The sequence below is a fragment of the Vanessa cardui genome, chromosome 25 (assembly GCF_905220365.1).
Source record: "Vanessa cardui chromosome 25, ilVanCard2.1, whole genome shotgun sequence".
Lineage (NCBI taxonomy): Eukaryota > Metazoa > Arthropoda > Insecta > Lepidoptera > Nymphalidae > Vanessa > Vanessa cardui.
Window position 1 is genome coordinate 9,388,328 of NC_061147.1, and position 16,822 is coordinate 9,405,149.

Genomic DNA, 16,822 nt, shown 5'->3' on the forward strand with positions numbered 1-16,822 from the left:
AAGGGAAACATCATGAGAGAACTGTTATATTTCTGATTGTAATCTTTCAGATGCATATCCAATCCGCAATCGAGCAGCGCGCTGAAATTAGATCCCAACCCCCTAATCAATCGGAGCTGAAGGCGTAGCTCAGCAATGGGATAAACAGGTCCTTAGTTTAATTGCTTTGGCTTTGGCTTTTTTGGAGTGCCTTTATGAACGTAATATCATTCACATATAAATAAAAATATTAACGATGGAAGAACATTCAGCAAAGATTTTACAGGAGTTGCTCAAAGTAAAATATTTATTTATTACTTGAAATGAACAGTCAGGTCCTTCTCAGTGATCATTGGTCTGCCGTCGAGCCAATTGTTTTGACAATGCCGGACAAATTGTATCATTACAGGTTGTGTGCTATAATGCTTAATTCTTCACACGTTATTAGATCGGGAAACACTGATATTGGACTGGAAGCTTATCTAGTGGAAAGTAACCAACACCATACATGGAAATTTGAAGAAGGCTTTGGCTTTTTCGGCTTTGAAGAAATGATAACGATGATCGCTGCTTCGATGCTGATATTCGGATACACATATTTCAATCAATAAAAAAGTTACGATGACAATATGTTTATCCTTTACTGCTCCTCATCATCATCTTGCTTAGTAGTTGGATAGGCAAATAGACTACTTGATGGAAAGTTACCGCCTTAGATATAGACAAAGGCGTAAATACTGTAAGAAATATTAACCATTTCTTACATCACCAATGCGCCACCTTGGGAGCTAAGATGTTATGTCCCTTGTACCTGTAGTTACACTGGCTCATTCATCGTTCAAACGGGAACTCAACAATACAAAGTATTGCTCCTTGGTGGTAGAATATATGAGGAATGGGTTTCACCCAGACAGGCATGCATGAAGCCCTACCACCAAGTTGCACAAAAAGTTTAAAATCATCAAATTTGATTTATTTATCCAATAATTGTGGTAAGACGGTTCGAGAAAAGCATATTTAATATAAAATATATAAATTATATTTAACGGATGTTAAAAACGTTTAAATAAATTTTTCAAACAGAACGATAAGAGTTTTATAGTTTGCGTTAGTTATTTGTTTACGACAAATTTTATGTGACGTCACTAGATCTATACAAACGGTTCGTATGTCATCCTTACAACATATATATGAAAGGTAATAAAGACTCTCTAGAATCAGAAGGATTAATAACTCTCCAACAAACCAATCAACCAATCACAGCTGATTCATAAGTCTCACTGGTTATTTGTATTTGGTTCAGAAATTCTATTGACAGTTCTTATTCATTAAATTTCAGGCTTTAGTATGAGTAATTAGTAGCCTTAATGGTCTTCTCGTAGAATTTGTTAAGAGTTCAAAAAATATTACCTTATCACGCAGACGAAATCGTGAATAAAGCTAGTAAACATTTTGTCAAGTAATCGCATTTTTCCGTAAATAATTTGCTTTATAATAGTTTAAGCTTACTTAAGTAAATCGATTATAATAATGCTTTTTTATAGTATAAATCACTGCGAATACATGTGTTGTATGTATACACGGAACTGATAAGGAGATTTCGATCGTAACCATGAAGAGACAATTAGTCAAGCTTGAAGTGATTTCTGACACAGTACAGTGAGTCTTGTTCCTAATGAGTGCGCGTAGGGCAGACATGTGTCGACAGGCAGTGCTGGCTGTATTACTTTATATGTTCCTCCTGTCTGCTGCGGAAAATGGCAAGTTTATTGACCTTGATTTTAATATTTCATTTATAAATTTAGAATTTTATATCTTAACATATTTTATTTAAATCAAATATCACGACTGCAATTATATATATTTTAGTTATTACATTTAGTTGGGTGTGACGTATATTTTTTTCTTATTTACTCAGGAATTAGAGTTTTAGTAACAATTTTGTAATAATAATAAAAGTTTTGAGTTATCTCTGGGTGATAGGGAAATGCACCAACCCGCATTGGAACAGCTTGGTAGAATATGTTACCGAACCTTATCCTCAAAGGAAGAGGAGTCCTTAGCCCAGCAGTGGGAAATTTACAGGCTGTTGTTGTTGATATGACCTTGGGTTTATAAAACCACTTAATAATACGACGAAACTTATCGGTCGCATATATACGAGTTTGTGTTTGAGATATGTATATCATAGTATATGATATAACATCCTATGCTTACCCTATATCTTGTATTCACATCACACATTGACTTTTAAAATAAAAGGGAGCTTCCATTTGTTAATTAACGAATTTTCAAGTATAACGTTGCCGGCGGCGGCACCTTTAAAATGTTCTTCAAGATGCCGCGAAAACCAGTTCATTAGTCAAACGACCCAATCCATACTAATATTATAATTTCGAAAGTAATTCTGCCTGTCTGCCTGTCCGTCTTTCACTACCAAACCGCCTAACCGATTTTGATGAAATTTGATCTGAAGAATTCACATCAAATTTCATCAAAGTCGAGATGGCCCAGTGGTTAGAACGCGTGCATCTTAACCGATGATTGCGGGTTCAAACCCAGGAAAGCACCGCTGATTCATGTGCTTAATTTTACATTATAATTCATCTCCTGAAGCGGTGAAGGAAAACATCGTGAGGAAACCTGCATGTGACAAATTTCTATGAAATTTGTCACAGAAATTCTGCCACATGTCTATTCCACAAACCCGCATTGGAACAGCGTGGTGGAAGATGTTCCAAACCTTCTCCTCAAAGGGAGAGGAGGCCTTTAGCCCAGCAGTGGGAATTTACAGGCTGTTGTTGTTATTCAAATTTGTAATAGGATATAGTTAACCAAAGTTTCAGCACAATCATTTTGACGATCGTAATTTAATAAATATTTAGGTGCTTTTTCAATCAATATATTTTTTTATTTGTGAACTGATTTTTTATAAAACAAACGCTTTATGTTACTACAAGGTTATTACATTACATTAGTGAAAACCGTATCCAAAGCAAAACAAATAAACAGACAATTACATTTATTGTGTTTTTTTATGGTATAGTTTGGCGGACGAGCATATATGCCACCTGATGTTAAGTGGTCACCATCACCCATAGACAATGACGCTGTAAGATATATTAACTATTCCTTACATCGTCAATGTGCCACCAACCTTGGGAACTAAGATGTTATATCCCTTGTGCCTGTTATTACACTGGCTCACTCACCCTTCAAACCGGAACACAACAATACTGTGTGCTGTTATTTGGCGGTAGAATAACTGATGAGTGAGTGGTTCCTACCCAGACGGGCTTGCACAAAGCCTACCACCAAGAAAAGATATATCTTCCATGTAGATATTTCGATCAGTTACGATTTTATTATCTGTATATTATGTATGATGTGTATGTGTATATTGAGAATAAGAAAGATAAATCATGTAAAATGTATATTATTAAAAATCATTTTTGATATATTTGTTGAGCATTGGATGAATGTATCATGGACTCAATAGTTTTCTGATTTCGTTTGCATATGAGTTATTATGCCACCATGACTTGGATTAAATCTACTAGGGTTTGTTTCCATTGGACCAAAATGAGACGTTTTAACTGATCTACAGAAAAAAAACTGTATCGATACAAATAAAATCCTTATAAAAATATTTAGCCTGTCGGACTATAATTGCACTGCTAATAGTTCTAACTATGAAAAACAAGTCTATTTTACGACGTATAGTACGATACAACTTAGATGTAGCATCGGCGAAATTCGTAAAACCGATCACACCCGAATTGAGTACGCTATCCCAAATTATCAATATTTATTTCTCATGCGAATATGATCTTTACACAAACGTAATAACTTGTAATATCATATGACCTAATATATTCCTCAATTTGACGCGTCGGTTTACATACACTTGCTTACTCTGACGCGAGAATATATAGCGATGAATAGTGTCGAATGGCGCGATAGGGAGCTATTTCTATTAGTTGTGTAAATCGGCAGTAATCGGTTTTATTTTCATTCCATTGCATTTTCCGATGTTATGTCTAATTTGTGTCGTACTATAAGTATGTACTAAGAAATAATGTATAGGATATAGGGTGGTATATATAAATTTTACCCGTGCAAAGTCTGGGCGGGATGTGGTATAGCTTATGAGAATAATGTAATCTAAATAATGTCAAACCCATTTCTACTTAGTGACGAACTAAACTAGTACTACTACTTTAAAGTATAATTTATATAGTGTACTATTTTTTACACTGGCAACAAATATATTCTTTTGACAAGTTCACAAGGTGAAGGAAAACTTCGTGAGGAAATCTGCATGTGTCTAATTTCATCGAAATTCTGCCACATGTGCTGTCCACCAACCAGCATTGGAACAGCGTGGTGGAATATTTTCCAAACCCCTCCTTAATGGGAGAGGAGGCCTTAGCCCAGTAGTGGGTAATTAACAGGCTGTTACTTTTCTTTTACTTTGAGAATGAATTACACAATTAGTTATTATTTAAGAATCACTTACAGTTCGTTTAGTATTAATATTATACCATATCCTTTTATATTTGGGTTTATTTTCTTTTATGTTGTTCCTTGATTAATTCTCCTCTTCGTATCTCAAGAGTCGGTTGGAGATTACGACAAATCCGCTTGTGTCCATATTGTCTTGTTTATTTATTTTGTTTTATATTTCATTGTACGTACCAAAAATAAAGCATAATTATACAAAATATAAACATCTTCGTATAATAGGCGTGATTATCCCTTAAAGAGATTATCTGTAGACCAAAAAAAGTAAGACTAATTTACATTCATAAAAAATAGAGATAGATACAACACAAAATGCTTGTATTTAAAAGTAAAAGATAATTTGAGACAGGACAGTATAAGAGCTGAGATGGCCCAGTAGTTAGAACGCGTGCATCTTAACTGATGATTGCGGGTTCAAACCAAAACACAAACTTGTCACTCCTGTTACTCGAATACATAGAGTCAGTAACTCTTTTAGTAAAAATCTATACGATTCTACAACAGCATTCCAAAAGGCGTTCGAAATTCTTCTATTTTGAATTTTTTTCTTATTTATTTTTAGTGTAATAAGGCATATTCTATTTTATAGAGATTATAACAACAACTAAAAAACAACAGCACGTTAATTGCCACAGCTGGGCTAAAGCCATTTGAGGTGAAGGTTAGGAAAATATTCCACCACGCTGTTCTGTGTGGCTTGTTGGAATACACATGTCGCAGAATTATTATGAAATTGGACACATGCAGGTTTCCGTCAGTTCCGTTCGGTTCAGGCCACGAAGTTTTCCTTCACTGCCGAGCTCGAGATGTATTATAAACACAAATCAAGCACATGAATGTTCAGCGGTGCTTGCCTGGGTTTTAACCCACAATCATCGGTTAAGGTGCACATTTTTTAACCACTGGATCATCTCGGCTCTATTTATTCATTATATTATAATATACTCATCTATCGTAAGTGAGTCAATAAAAAATATGATAACAATGTACCTGCGTACTCAACGGTATATCCCGAATGACCAGACTGAGACAAATTGGAAGAAACTATTGCTGTTACTTGGTATATTTTTTATGCCAGTTAGTTCACAACAATTGATAAAATTATTATTCGAAAGTAGGGTAACTAAGAATTCACAAGGGCGTAACAACGAGTGTTACGCCCTTGTGAATTCAGAAGTGTAAACAATCTAAAAGACAAAAGTTTTGGGGTCGTCAGTTTTTACCTTCTTGGCAAAGAAACTTTCTTGGACCATAAAATATAAAATATATTTCGTTTTGGAAAACACTTGAATTAGATAACAGATCGCTCGCCTACCTTAAAGTATAGTAGCAACTGGGCCATCTCGGCGGAACTTAGATGATAGACATTGCTTGATATTGATTAGATTTGTGAAGGTTAAAGGTATTTACAATAATCAATGATTCCCATATTTTCTATTACTTTAGAAACTGTATACAGTGGACTGTTGACACCTGGATGCGCCAAGCAGTACCACAGGATATACGTGACGAAAGAAGTTCCTGCTAGGAAGTATATGTACCACCATGAAGTTCTCGAGGGTCAGCAACAAGAGAGTGACCTCAAAAGCGTGGATGTAAGATAACCATACTCATTATAATAATATTTATAATGAAGTATAGTACGACACAAATTAGATGTAGCATCGGAAAATGCAATGCAATGAAAATAAAACCGATTACTGTCGATTTACACAACCAATAGAAATAGCTCCCTATCGCGCCATTCGACGCTATTCGTCGCTATAGATTCACACGTCAGAGAAAGCAAGTGCATGTAAATCGACGCTTCAAATTGACGAATATATTAGGTCATGAGATATTACAAGTTATTACGTTTGTGCAAAGATCATATTCGCATGAGAAATAAATATTGATAATTTGGGTTAGCGTACTTAATTCGGATGTGATCGGTTATACGAATTTTGCCGATGCGACATCTAAATTGTGTCGTACTATAAGTGGGTAAGCAAATTTGATTACCTGTTAATAAGTAGTCACCACCGTCTATAAATATTGGTCAATTGGTCCCAACTATGGGAACTTTGATGATGTTATGACCTTGTATATAGTTTTACTGGTCCTTTTACCCATCAAACCGGGAGACTACAATAATAAGTATCGATATTTTCAATTTAAATTTGTAGAATTTATAACAAGTGGGTGATATCCGGTTGGTAGATACCATCGTCCATTCGAACTATCAAAAATGACGTAAATTTTTTTGAATTTTCTCACATTATATTTATCTTCGACAATATATATTTTACAACTTAAAAAAAAAAAACGAAATAACAATTCTGAAATTTCGTATCGTTGCCAGATACGCTGGAGGATAGTGGGTGGCACCAAGATTCCAATCCAAGATGCTCCGTACCAAGTTTTGCACGGCAAGTACTGTGGAGCAGCACTGATAGCGCCAGAATGGGTCATAACTGCTGCTCATTGTAAGTAAGTAACATAGTAACCATTACTTATACAAAATAGTATTTGATCGTAAAATTATATACTGCAGAATATTTTAGTACATATTATATAAAACACATGTATATGGCACAATGTGATATTTGCGATAAAGCATAATGTTCAAAAAAATTCCAAATCTATATTTAAAAAGACGAGACTCCAGAGTGAATCAAAATTTTACGTGATTCAGAAATTTGTTTTAAACCATATATTTTATGACACACATAATGGCTGTCTTGAAGATGGTCAATTTTTTCTATAAACTGTTATATCCCTGTGTGTAGTCAGAGGGATATAACAGTTTATAGAAAAAAAAACACGAAATCCTTGCTTAAAACACTGACTATTAATTTTCAAAACATAAATTTGTACTTATAATTTATCTCGTGCGGTATAGCACTGGAGGAAACCTGCACGAGTCAGAAGAAAAACTATCACATATGTATTTCGTAGCCCGCATTGAAAGAGCACTGTGGAATACGTTCCAAACCTTCTTCTGAAAGGAAACTTTATCCTTTAACATTCCTTTTTATGTTTTTATCCTTATCGAAGATAACTGCTATTTTTAGATCAACATTTATGGAGAGGTTATTCTTTTCAGTCCTAAAGAAACACACGTTTACGCTGGTTCGACACACAGAAGTCTCACAATAGGGTATTTGATTTGTGCGCATTTTATCCATCCCATGTGGAACGTCACTGATAGACAGCATTCTCACGACTACGACTACCAGCTGGTTCTGTTAGAAAATCCTATACCTGTCAGTTCAGTCGCTAGACCCATTGCGATTGGAAATGTTGGTGACGTTGTACCAGGAACTATGGTCTCAATAACTGGATGGGGTCATCTGGCATTTAAAGTAAGTCCTCTTCCTATTTACTTGTCTTTAAAGTAAGACGAATTTGTCTTTGAAACTGTTTATCATAGATTTAGCTAGCTTGATACAATGGGCCTTCTGACTAAGCGTGCCCGAAGTTTGTACCATGCGCAAATTTGATGCTCATGTTATCTGATGAATATTCTCTACATGCTAATTATATATACTGAAAAACAAGTTTGTTTTAAAGTTTGTCGTCAAAAAAAAAAAATGATAATTAGGTTGATGGCAGGTAATACCTCTTTTCGCTAGATTTACTGTCTAGACGAGATTTTACACTAGCAACTTCGGTCTCGCTTGGTCAGACGACTTGTGGTATCAAACTATATAATATATAAACGTACTCTAAAATTGTAATGTTCATAGTGACGGGAGCATATTTAATAAATACAATAATCAATAGTAGTAGTACTAGATCAATTTTGTTCTGAATAATGAAGATAAGAATCTTCAGTTATAAACCCTGGTGTTATATATTTATTGTCGTTTCAAGTAATTCGTTATAAACTGTGTTTTTTTTGCAGAAGAGCAAAATGCAAGATCTGCTGCAACGAATATATGTACCTATAATAGCAACCGAGGATTGTAAGACCATTGCTCATAATTCTTACAACTTCATGACTGTGAGAATGTTCTGCGCGGGATATATTGATGGTTCTAAGGACTCTTGTCAGGTAAAAAAATATTCAGTTTGCATTAAGACTCCATTTTTTTATCATAATAATGTTACCTTTGTTTCCAAAGTATCCCCAAATTTTACTGTAGTGTCGAATTGTTTATTGCCTACATAAAGTTAAAATTAATATCTCGATCTCAGAAATCTACTCTAATATAAACCTTAATCTTTTTTAAGGGCGATTCAGGCGGTCCAGTCGTGGTAAATGGGAAACTAATAGGTCTTGTCTCATTCGGTATCGGATGTGCAACTCCAAATAAGCCAGGTGTATATGCCAATGTACCATTTGTAAGACCATGGATAAGAAAGGTCACTGGTTTACCTTTATAATTATGAAATGACATTTGTTAAACCTTTTCAATGATAATATGAATGAGAAACAAAAGGTGACCAATAGTATTACCCGGTGGAACTCCTAGTTTTGTGCCATCATATACAGGTATTCTTAAGTATTCTATTTTAGTTATTTTGCAATGTGTAAACTTATGAATAAGTTATACACATATCATATTATGTTTTTTTTTACTTTCCATTAAAATATACAAGGAATTATGGTTTTTAGGTTAAATTTAAAATAATTCAATTGTATTATGTAAGCAAATATAATCCTTTGTAATTATATAACATTATAATCTTTGTTTAATGATCTTATTTGTCAATTTAATTAAAGCTAAGTTCTTGTTAAATAAAGTATTGTAATTTCGATGAATTTTGGTTAAATATTTTATACGTTTTATTACATAATGTTAAACATTTCTGGAAAAATTATTAAAAAGCTTTTACACTTAATGAAGACGACCGAGCTTCCCAAGACGATGTATTAATTTTTCTTGGACGAAAATCCTATTAAAGTAAGCTTTTCTTTTATAATAAAAATTAATAGACATTTTTGCATGTATTTATTTATATATGTTATATTCGTCCTAATTTAGCGACTTTTACTTTTTAATATACCTTTGTTTTAGTTTTGTGAAGATGTTTAGGCTACCTATTGTTTTGAATAAAGTACGCCCTACTAAGTGTGCGAGACGAAAGAAAAACCTTTTACGTTAATGAATTTTAACTTAAATATACCTAAATAGAAAAGTTTAATTAAAAATTGACCTCGAATTTTTACTCTTAGGTATGAAGAATTTCAGTTAGAAATGGTGCTGAATATATACATGGCGCCGACGGCTAATCTCAAGGGTGCGAAACTAACTACGTAGTATATATTAAATCACATATGTGTGTGTGCAAGCACAGGTATTTTGTCTTTTCGGTCACTCTTATTATCCAATGGGACAGCAAATCCAACATAAACAAAAACAATCAGACCAATTACGTGCTTTCCGAGACTCGGGAGTTCATCTCCTCAATCCAGACAGTGGCTGAGACTTTTTTCCATAGTAAAACCCAATATTGTTAATCAGCTCGACTTGTTTAATTGAAGATCATAGACTCTTGGGCCTTATGACGACCTCCATGGTCGAGTGGTGTATACACCGGTTTTCATGGGTACGCCACTCTGAGGTCCCGGGCTCGATTCCCGGCAGAGTCGACGTAGATTACCATTAGTTTTCTATATTGTCTATGGTCTGGGTGTTTGTGGTACCGTCGTTACTTCTGATTTCCATAACACAAGTGCTTCAGCTACTTACATTGGGATCAGAGTAATGTATGTGATGTTGTCTCATATTTATTTATTTATTATTTATTTATGGCCTTAGGCCATTAGATCAATGACTTATCCAATATTCAATAACAATGGAAGAACAAAGACAATCACCTAAAATCTAAATAAAAGCATTCTTCGTTTACTTGTTTTTTTCTTAGTCATTTTATTGGCTTATTTAAATTTATAGTTAGCACTGTTTTGGAATAAAAATAAGATAAATATCTTTTTTTACTATAAGATAGAATCTTCAAGGAAGAATATTGCGTAAAGTTCAATACTTTTACATGAAGCGTGGAACCACAACGATGTACCTCCGCTGGGATGAAACAGAGGTAATTAAAAAACCGCTGCAGAAAGAGATATTATAATTGAAATAGACTTAGTGGACATAATGATATAAATTCTGATATCTTCTAAGTAATCAGTGTAATGTACTTGGTACTGGTTTGAGTAAACCTACTTGTCCACACAGGTAGGTACGGCGCATTCATCGCTTGATCATCATCATCTTCTTCTCCAAAAGTCAGCTGTTGAGCAAATATCCTTGGATCTCCACAACGGCCGGTCTTGTCTCTCGTATCTAAAAGTCAGATTATAGGGAAACAGTGAGATGGTTGTTGTTTGAAGTTGGTAGCGTATTGGCCATGTATAAGATGATTTATATTTCTCTCATCTATTTGCAATGGCAACCACTGACCATCAGGTGACCAATTGTCTTACCTACTTAACCTATAATCAACCTAGATAGGTTGATTATAGGTTAAGTAGTCTTTTTATATAGTACAGATGTACTATATAAAAAGACTAAGTGAAATACTGGACTTTCTAGATGAATAAATTTATACCAGATAATTTTTTGGACAATTTTAGACTTACTCTAAATTAAGAAAGCAAAATCCTTTTTCTCAAATGTATCAACCAAAGAATTTAGGAAACAATATTCGCTCATTGATAGTATGTTTTTTTTTATTAATAATATATTTGTTTCCATAAAACTAAGTAGATTTCGCCACACAAAGGCGATCAAAAGTTGATTTTTCGTATTACAGCCCTCATTCACATATTTAGACCTTGGCGCGTCCTTGTCAGCAATCGAGAGCAAAATACACGTTAAGCTTTCACGTCCTCAAACTTCAACGTTTAAAATATATCATCATTACATGGTATGGTATGGATGCTTAGATCCTTAAATTTACGCAAATAATTTTGAAGCGGGTTTTTTTAATAGATAGAGTGATTAAAAAGGAAAGTTTTTGTATATAATACATGGACAATATAGCAAAGAAACAAGAAAAATTCTATGATGTTGTAGTTTGAAAATAGTCATAGATTATTTTCAACCGTTTAAATAAAGCAAACTCTTTAAATTTGTAAACCTTATGTGTAAAATTTACATGTAATACACATTTTAGATATGTAATGTGTGTGTGAATTTGCAAGACCGTACTTAATGTCTTGTACAGACATAAAACAGGATTGATTGGTTTTAAATATGAGTAATATTATTAGGTATATCAGACAGTGCTTGAATTAATTTCAAGTAAATATTGAAATTGTCGTTTACTTTGTTATTTAAATAAAGGTATGCATATGTAACATATATCCATCCATCTATCCATCCATCAGCCTATTTCCGTCCACTGCTGGACATAGGCCTCTTCCATTGCACGCCACTGAGATCGTTCTTGGGCAACTCGCATCCATCTCCTGCCAGCTGTCTTGCGTAAGTCGTCACTCCACCGTGCCCGAGGACGTCCTACACTACGTTTGCCGAAACGCGGTAACATATATAGAAAAACAAAAGTATTTATTGTAGGGCTATTCATTATTATTTTACAAACACGTCGATAGATCACCTGAACACCAATCAATACTTATATTTTAGTTAGACTTTGTTGCATTCATTCAATTAAACATCAACATCTTTACATATTACGTATACAAAACAAAAAAATGAAGCGACGTTTAAAAGCGAAATATATGACCGTGTGTTTACGCGCTTCAATCTGCATTCAAGTCGAGTCGTCGCGAGTGTTTTCCGAGCGTTTTCGCCGCGAACACTACTTCGTATGCAGGGAAACGTGACCATGATTTATTTACAGAGAGCGGAGAGTGCGGGGATGACGTCTATCTCGCTTTTATTTATATAAGGGATTGTGATTCGACAATACGAATGATATATCGCCTGCCGGAGAGCGATTCTCGCTAAGTTCGTCGAGGTTCGTCCCCCTGTTCTGATATGACCAAATTAAATGGCGCGTGTTATACTGAGACCGGTATGTTGTGGGAAAAATATTTTTATATTACATTATATTGAATTGTTATGTAACCTCTTACACATGTTAGATGAATACCTATAAGAGGAAAATGCTTGATCGAAATAAAAATAGGTAAGTACCTCTTTTAATATACTAGTAACATACTTGTTACTTAAAACATATTACTTACAGAAGCATGTATATTACCCTAACTCTTATATTAATAGATGATTTTTTATTTTTATGTTCACTAACCGAAAAACCTACTAAGCCTATTAATTTATATAAAACTTTTAGCATAACATGCAGCACGTTTTGGGAAAGTAGGTACTAATAGAAAGCCTACAAGATTATTTGTCATGTCAATGCAAATTGAACCCAAAGTCCCAAGCTTTTGAATTCAATATAGATTGGCAGACCCGTGAAAGCCTTACCTGGTGGTAAATTGTGATACCCAAGGTTTATTCACCATTCCTTACAAGGCCACCAACCTTGGGAACGGAGGTGTTATGCGCCTAATCTTCAACAAGGGATCACAACATTACTAAAAAGTGTAGAGTCGGAATATACCCAGAGGGGTACCTAGAGGGGTCTCCTCAAGTTCCTACCACATAGTGTGGTACTACAGGACACGTTTACTCTAAAACTAAAATACGCGATACTATTTATGTTAATTTCTTTCACGAATTAAGTAATGACGATATGACACTTAATATTTTAATTGTAATTAATTTAAAAAGTCATGTTTTTAACAGCCTGTTAATCTTTCATTGCTGATCTAAATTTTCCTCTTAAAGAGGGTTCATATTCAATTAAGACGGAGTCATAATAGAATAATTTATTTATCTATACTTCTATACTATAATACTACATATTATTAATATTATAAATTTAAAAGTAACTCTGTCTATCTATTTGTTCTTTTACGACCAAACCGCTGAACCGACTTTGAAGAAATTTGTTAGATTTAGTTTTGAACACAAAGGAAGAACATAAGGCTTTTTTTTGCCTAACACATGACAACAAAGCCCTAAAACGCGAGGCTGTGGGCGACAATTAGTACGAACATAATCGTATATAATATTACAATAATTACTAAACAACTATTCCCTAATCCTTCCTATGCACTAGTCTCATCCAATCACAGGACGAGCTTGTGACCTTGACATTAAATTGACGCGATCTCATTGGTCGCGATCCTGAATCAATATTTATATTATAAATGCAGAAGTAACTCTGTTACGCTTTTACAGCCAAACTACTGAACTAAATTTGATGAAGTTTTGTATGAAGACAGCTTGAATACCATGGAAGACCTTTTTATACCGCAACAACACAAACTAGTAATCTATATTTTTTCCACACCCAGAGTGTCAGTGGAATTCTTGTCAGAACTATGGAAGTTATATTGAAGTAAATAGAAGTAGTTAAGTGGAAGAGTATTGAATAAAAAATAATTATATAATTTCATCAGCACCACCTATATGTCCGAAAATCCACAACAGCGAGAATTTTAAGATATTTTCTGCCTCGCACAATCATTATGGAACCAGTTATCACCGGCGGTTTTTCGGAATCGATACGACTTCGGAACCTTCAAGAAATGAGCGCATCCCTTCCTTAAAGGCTGGCAATGCACCTGCAAGCCCCTGATGTTTTATATTTCCATGGAAAGTGGAATAATGAAAAACTAAATCACATAGAAAATATAAATTTAAGATTTGTTTTTTGATTGGGAAAATTAAATAATTTTGTAAAATATAATTCAATATGAGAATTTAATCTAAATACTAACTTCATTATAATTGATGTCTCAAATATAATGTATTCATAGATAGATATGAAAATAATACCAGGCTGTATTTTAAAGCAATAATATTAAAGAGCATGATAAGGGCCGCTATTAACGTGGAGAAGTTTTTAATTTAGCGGGAAAGTCGCGATCCCGGGGGAAATAACGGGACGTATAAATGTCTGGAAATTTATATATTTATGTTGTAGTAAGCTCGGTTGTTAGTGCTGTATTGATATATCTAGTTATTTTCCAATGGTCTAACGAATTTCGACGAAAATTACCAAACGAACATATTTAGTTGAAAAAAAGATTACCCAAAACATTCGACGTTTTAAGATGACGCATATCATATTCTCAATTTTTTACCTATATATAATTAACTAACAAGTGCCCGCGGTTTTGCTAGGAACATATATTTACAGATTACTTTAATTTTAAACCTAGTATACTCGTATACACCCCTTAGGGTTGAGTATCCAGAAACGCTTAGATTAAATTTAAAGCAGAATAACAAAAATAAGTTTTGTGTTATATGATTCTAATTTAAAAAATGACGGCCTTTCATACAAAATTTAACCCCCTTTGATTTCAGACATTCTACGCCTTAAGGGGCGAACTTAAAGGGTATAATGTCTGAAAACCAAACGGTCCTATTATAAAATGCAATCTTTATATTATATATAGAGATTATTATTTTTGACAATAACGTTCATTGTATTATTCGTGTTGAAATTGTTAAGCAAATGAATGGGTACCTATAGGCTTTTATTACCACCACAAAAAGTTTAAAAGCTATTAAAACCGTGTAAAAGTACAGTTGGTATTTTGCCAAAGAGTCTAGTTTTATCAGAAGTACAATTTGATTGTAACTGCGACACGGTTTAAAAGCGAAAGCAATATTTTAAGATTGATGATGCCCTCATCTCTAGACAGTGATGCTATGGTTAGGATTTTAGAGCTTTTGGAACGACCCTTCGTATTTGCATAAAGGATTCATTCATTTCTCAAATTAAAACAAATCAAAATCAATACTAGTATCGAAAATCTTGGAATATTTTTTTTTAAATATTTAATAGAATGAGCTGTATAATTAATATTAATAAATAATTCTATTAATAATAACATACATACACAACACACTTACATAAAAATACAATTGGGTTTATCAAGATCAAGAAAAGTCGACACAAACTCCAAAATATTTTTTACAAATAGAAATTGCCACTAATGGAAAACATACCAGCGCTACAAAGAATGGTTAAAAAATCTCACAGAGCCATTTTCTGATGGTGATGGTACCACCAAATGGCCACATTATACTTAGTAAAATAAACAAGCACTTTAGGAATTGCGTCGAGTAAAATGATATATCTTATATAAACTTAACGCCTCTAGCCAAGAAACGAACCCGTTCTATCAGGTAGTGATATATTAAAAAGTTTCTTAACGGCAGTTTTTAAAGCTGAGCTCTTTATAAATCAAGTAAATAGCTCACATTGAAGTCTTAACAGCCTCACTGTTTACGGAAAATAGAGAAAGGGGTGATATATGATTACTTTATGTAACTTCAGGTGTAACGAGTGCACATTGGCAAATGGTAAGTCATCACCACTGCCAAAAATATTAGCAACTATAGTTGTATTAATTAAACGATTGATTTCAAAGTCGCTTACAGCTTTTTGTCCCTATGTATTCTTAGATCTTTAAAGTTACACAGCGGATTGTGATGCGGTTTTTTTGGTAGATAGAGTGATTCGTGAGGAAGGTTTTTAAAAAATACTTGGTGGTAGGCCTTTGTGCAATCCCGCCTGGGTACCACCCACTCATCAGATATTCTACTGCTAAACAACAGTATACTATATTGTTGTGTTCCGGTTTGAAGGGGAGTGAGCCAGTGTTACTACAGGCACAAGGGATATAGCATCTTAGTTCCCAAGGTTGGTGGCGCATTGACGATGTAAGGAATAGTTAATATTTCTTACAGCGTCATTGTCTATGGGTGATGGTGACCACTTAGCATCAGGTGGCCTTAATGCTCGTCCGACAACCTATTCCATAAAAAAAATGGACAAAGTTGTAAAGAAAGACGTTTCTTTAGAAGTTTCTAATGTGATGTAGTAAATAAAAAAAAATATGTAGAACATTTAGTATTAGTATTTTGCAATTGCAAATATTAAATAAGTATCAGACTTGGTACTTTCCTAGTAGCCCGCGGCCTCGCTTGCGCTTTATGGGTCAATTGTCTTATCAAAGACAAAAAAAGTAACCTTTCTGGAAGTTCAAGTTTGCTTTATTCAAAATTTTATGAAATTGTTTTGGTAGTGAAAGAACAGACAGACAGACAATTACTTTCATATTTATAATATTAGTATAGATAGTAGACATACTCTGCAAATAAAATGGTGGAAAAGACTAAGTACTGAGTAAAAAACTCAATTGATTCTTCTCGGTAGAATCTTCTTTCTAAACCGGTGATAGTTACATTCAATTAAATTTCCATTCCATTCATTCCGTTTAATGAATCTACTTAAATAAAAAAAAAAATTAATTTTAATTTCATTTTTATATATT

The 16,822-nt window shown here is 33.8% G+C and overlaps 1 protein-coding gene across 1 annotated transcript; it reads left to right on the top strand.

Moving 5' to 3' along the window:
- The first annotated feature begins 5,921 nt into the window (after nt 1–5,921).
- On the top strand, nt 5,922–9,391 carry LOC124540389 (trypsin-7-like). The gene is made up of 5 exons (XM_047117891.1): nt 5,922–6,098; nt 6,845–6,972; nt 7,589–7,847; nt 8,390–8,539; nt 8,719–9,391. Exons 1-5 carry the CDS (start codon nt 5,922–5,924, stop codon nt 8,869–8,871), a joined length of 867 nt encoding a protein of 288 aa, XP_046973847.1. The 3' UTR covers nt 8,872–9,391.
- Nucleotides 9,392–16,822: the final 7,431 nt, after the last annotated feature.

What these genes read in the sequence shown, in the direction of transcription:
- LOC124540389 (XM_047117891.1), top strand. Translation starts at nt 5,922, where the DNA reads ATGATTCCCATATTTTCTATTACTTTAGAAACTGTATACAGTGGACTG. An exon ending in GTGACCTCAAAAGCGTGGAT is followed by an intron (nt 6,099 to 6,844) that starts GTAAGATAACCA and finishes TATCGTTGCCAG; the next exon opens with ATACGCTGGAGGATAGTGGG. An exon ending in ATAACTGCTGCTCATTGTAA is followed by an intron (nt 6,973 to 7,588) that starts GTAAGTAACATA and finishes TATTCTTTTCAG; the next exon opens with TCCTAAAGAAACACACGTTT.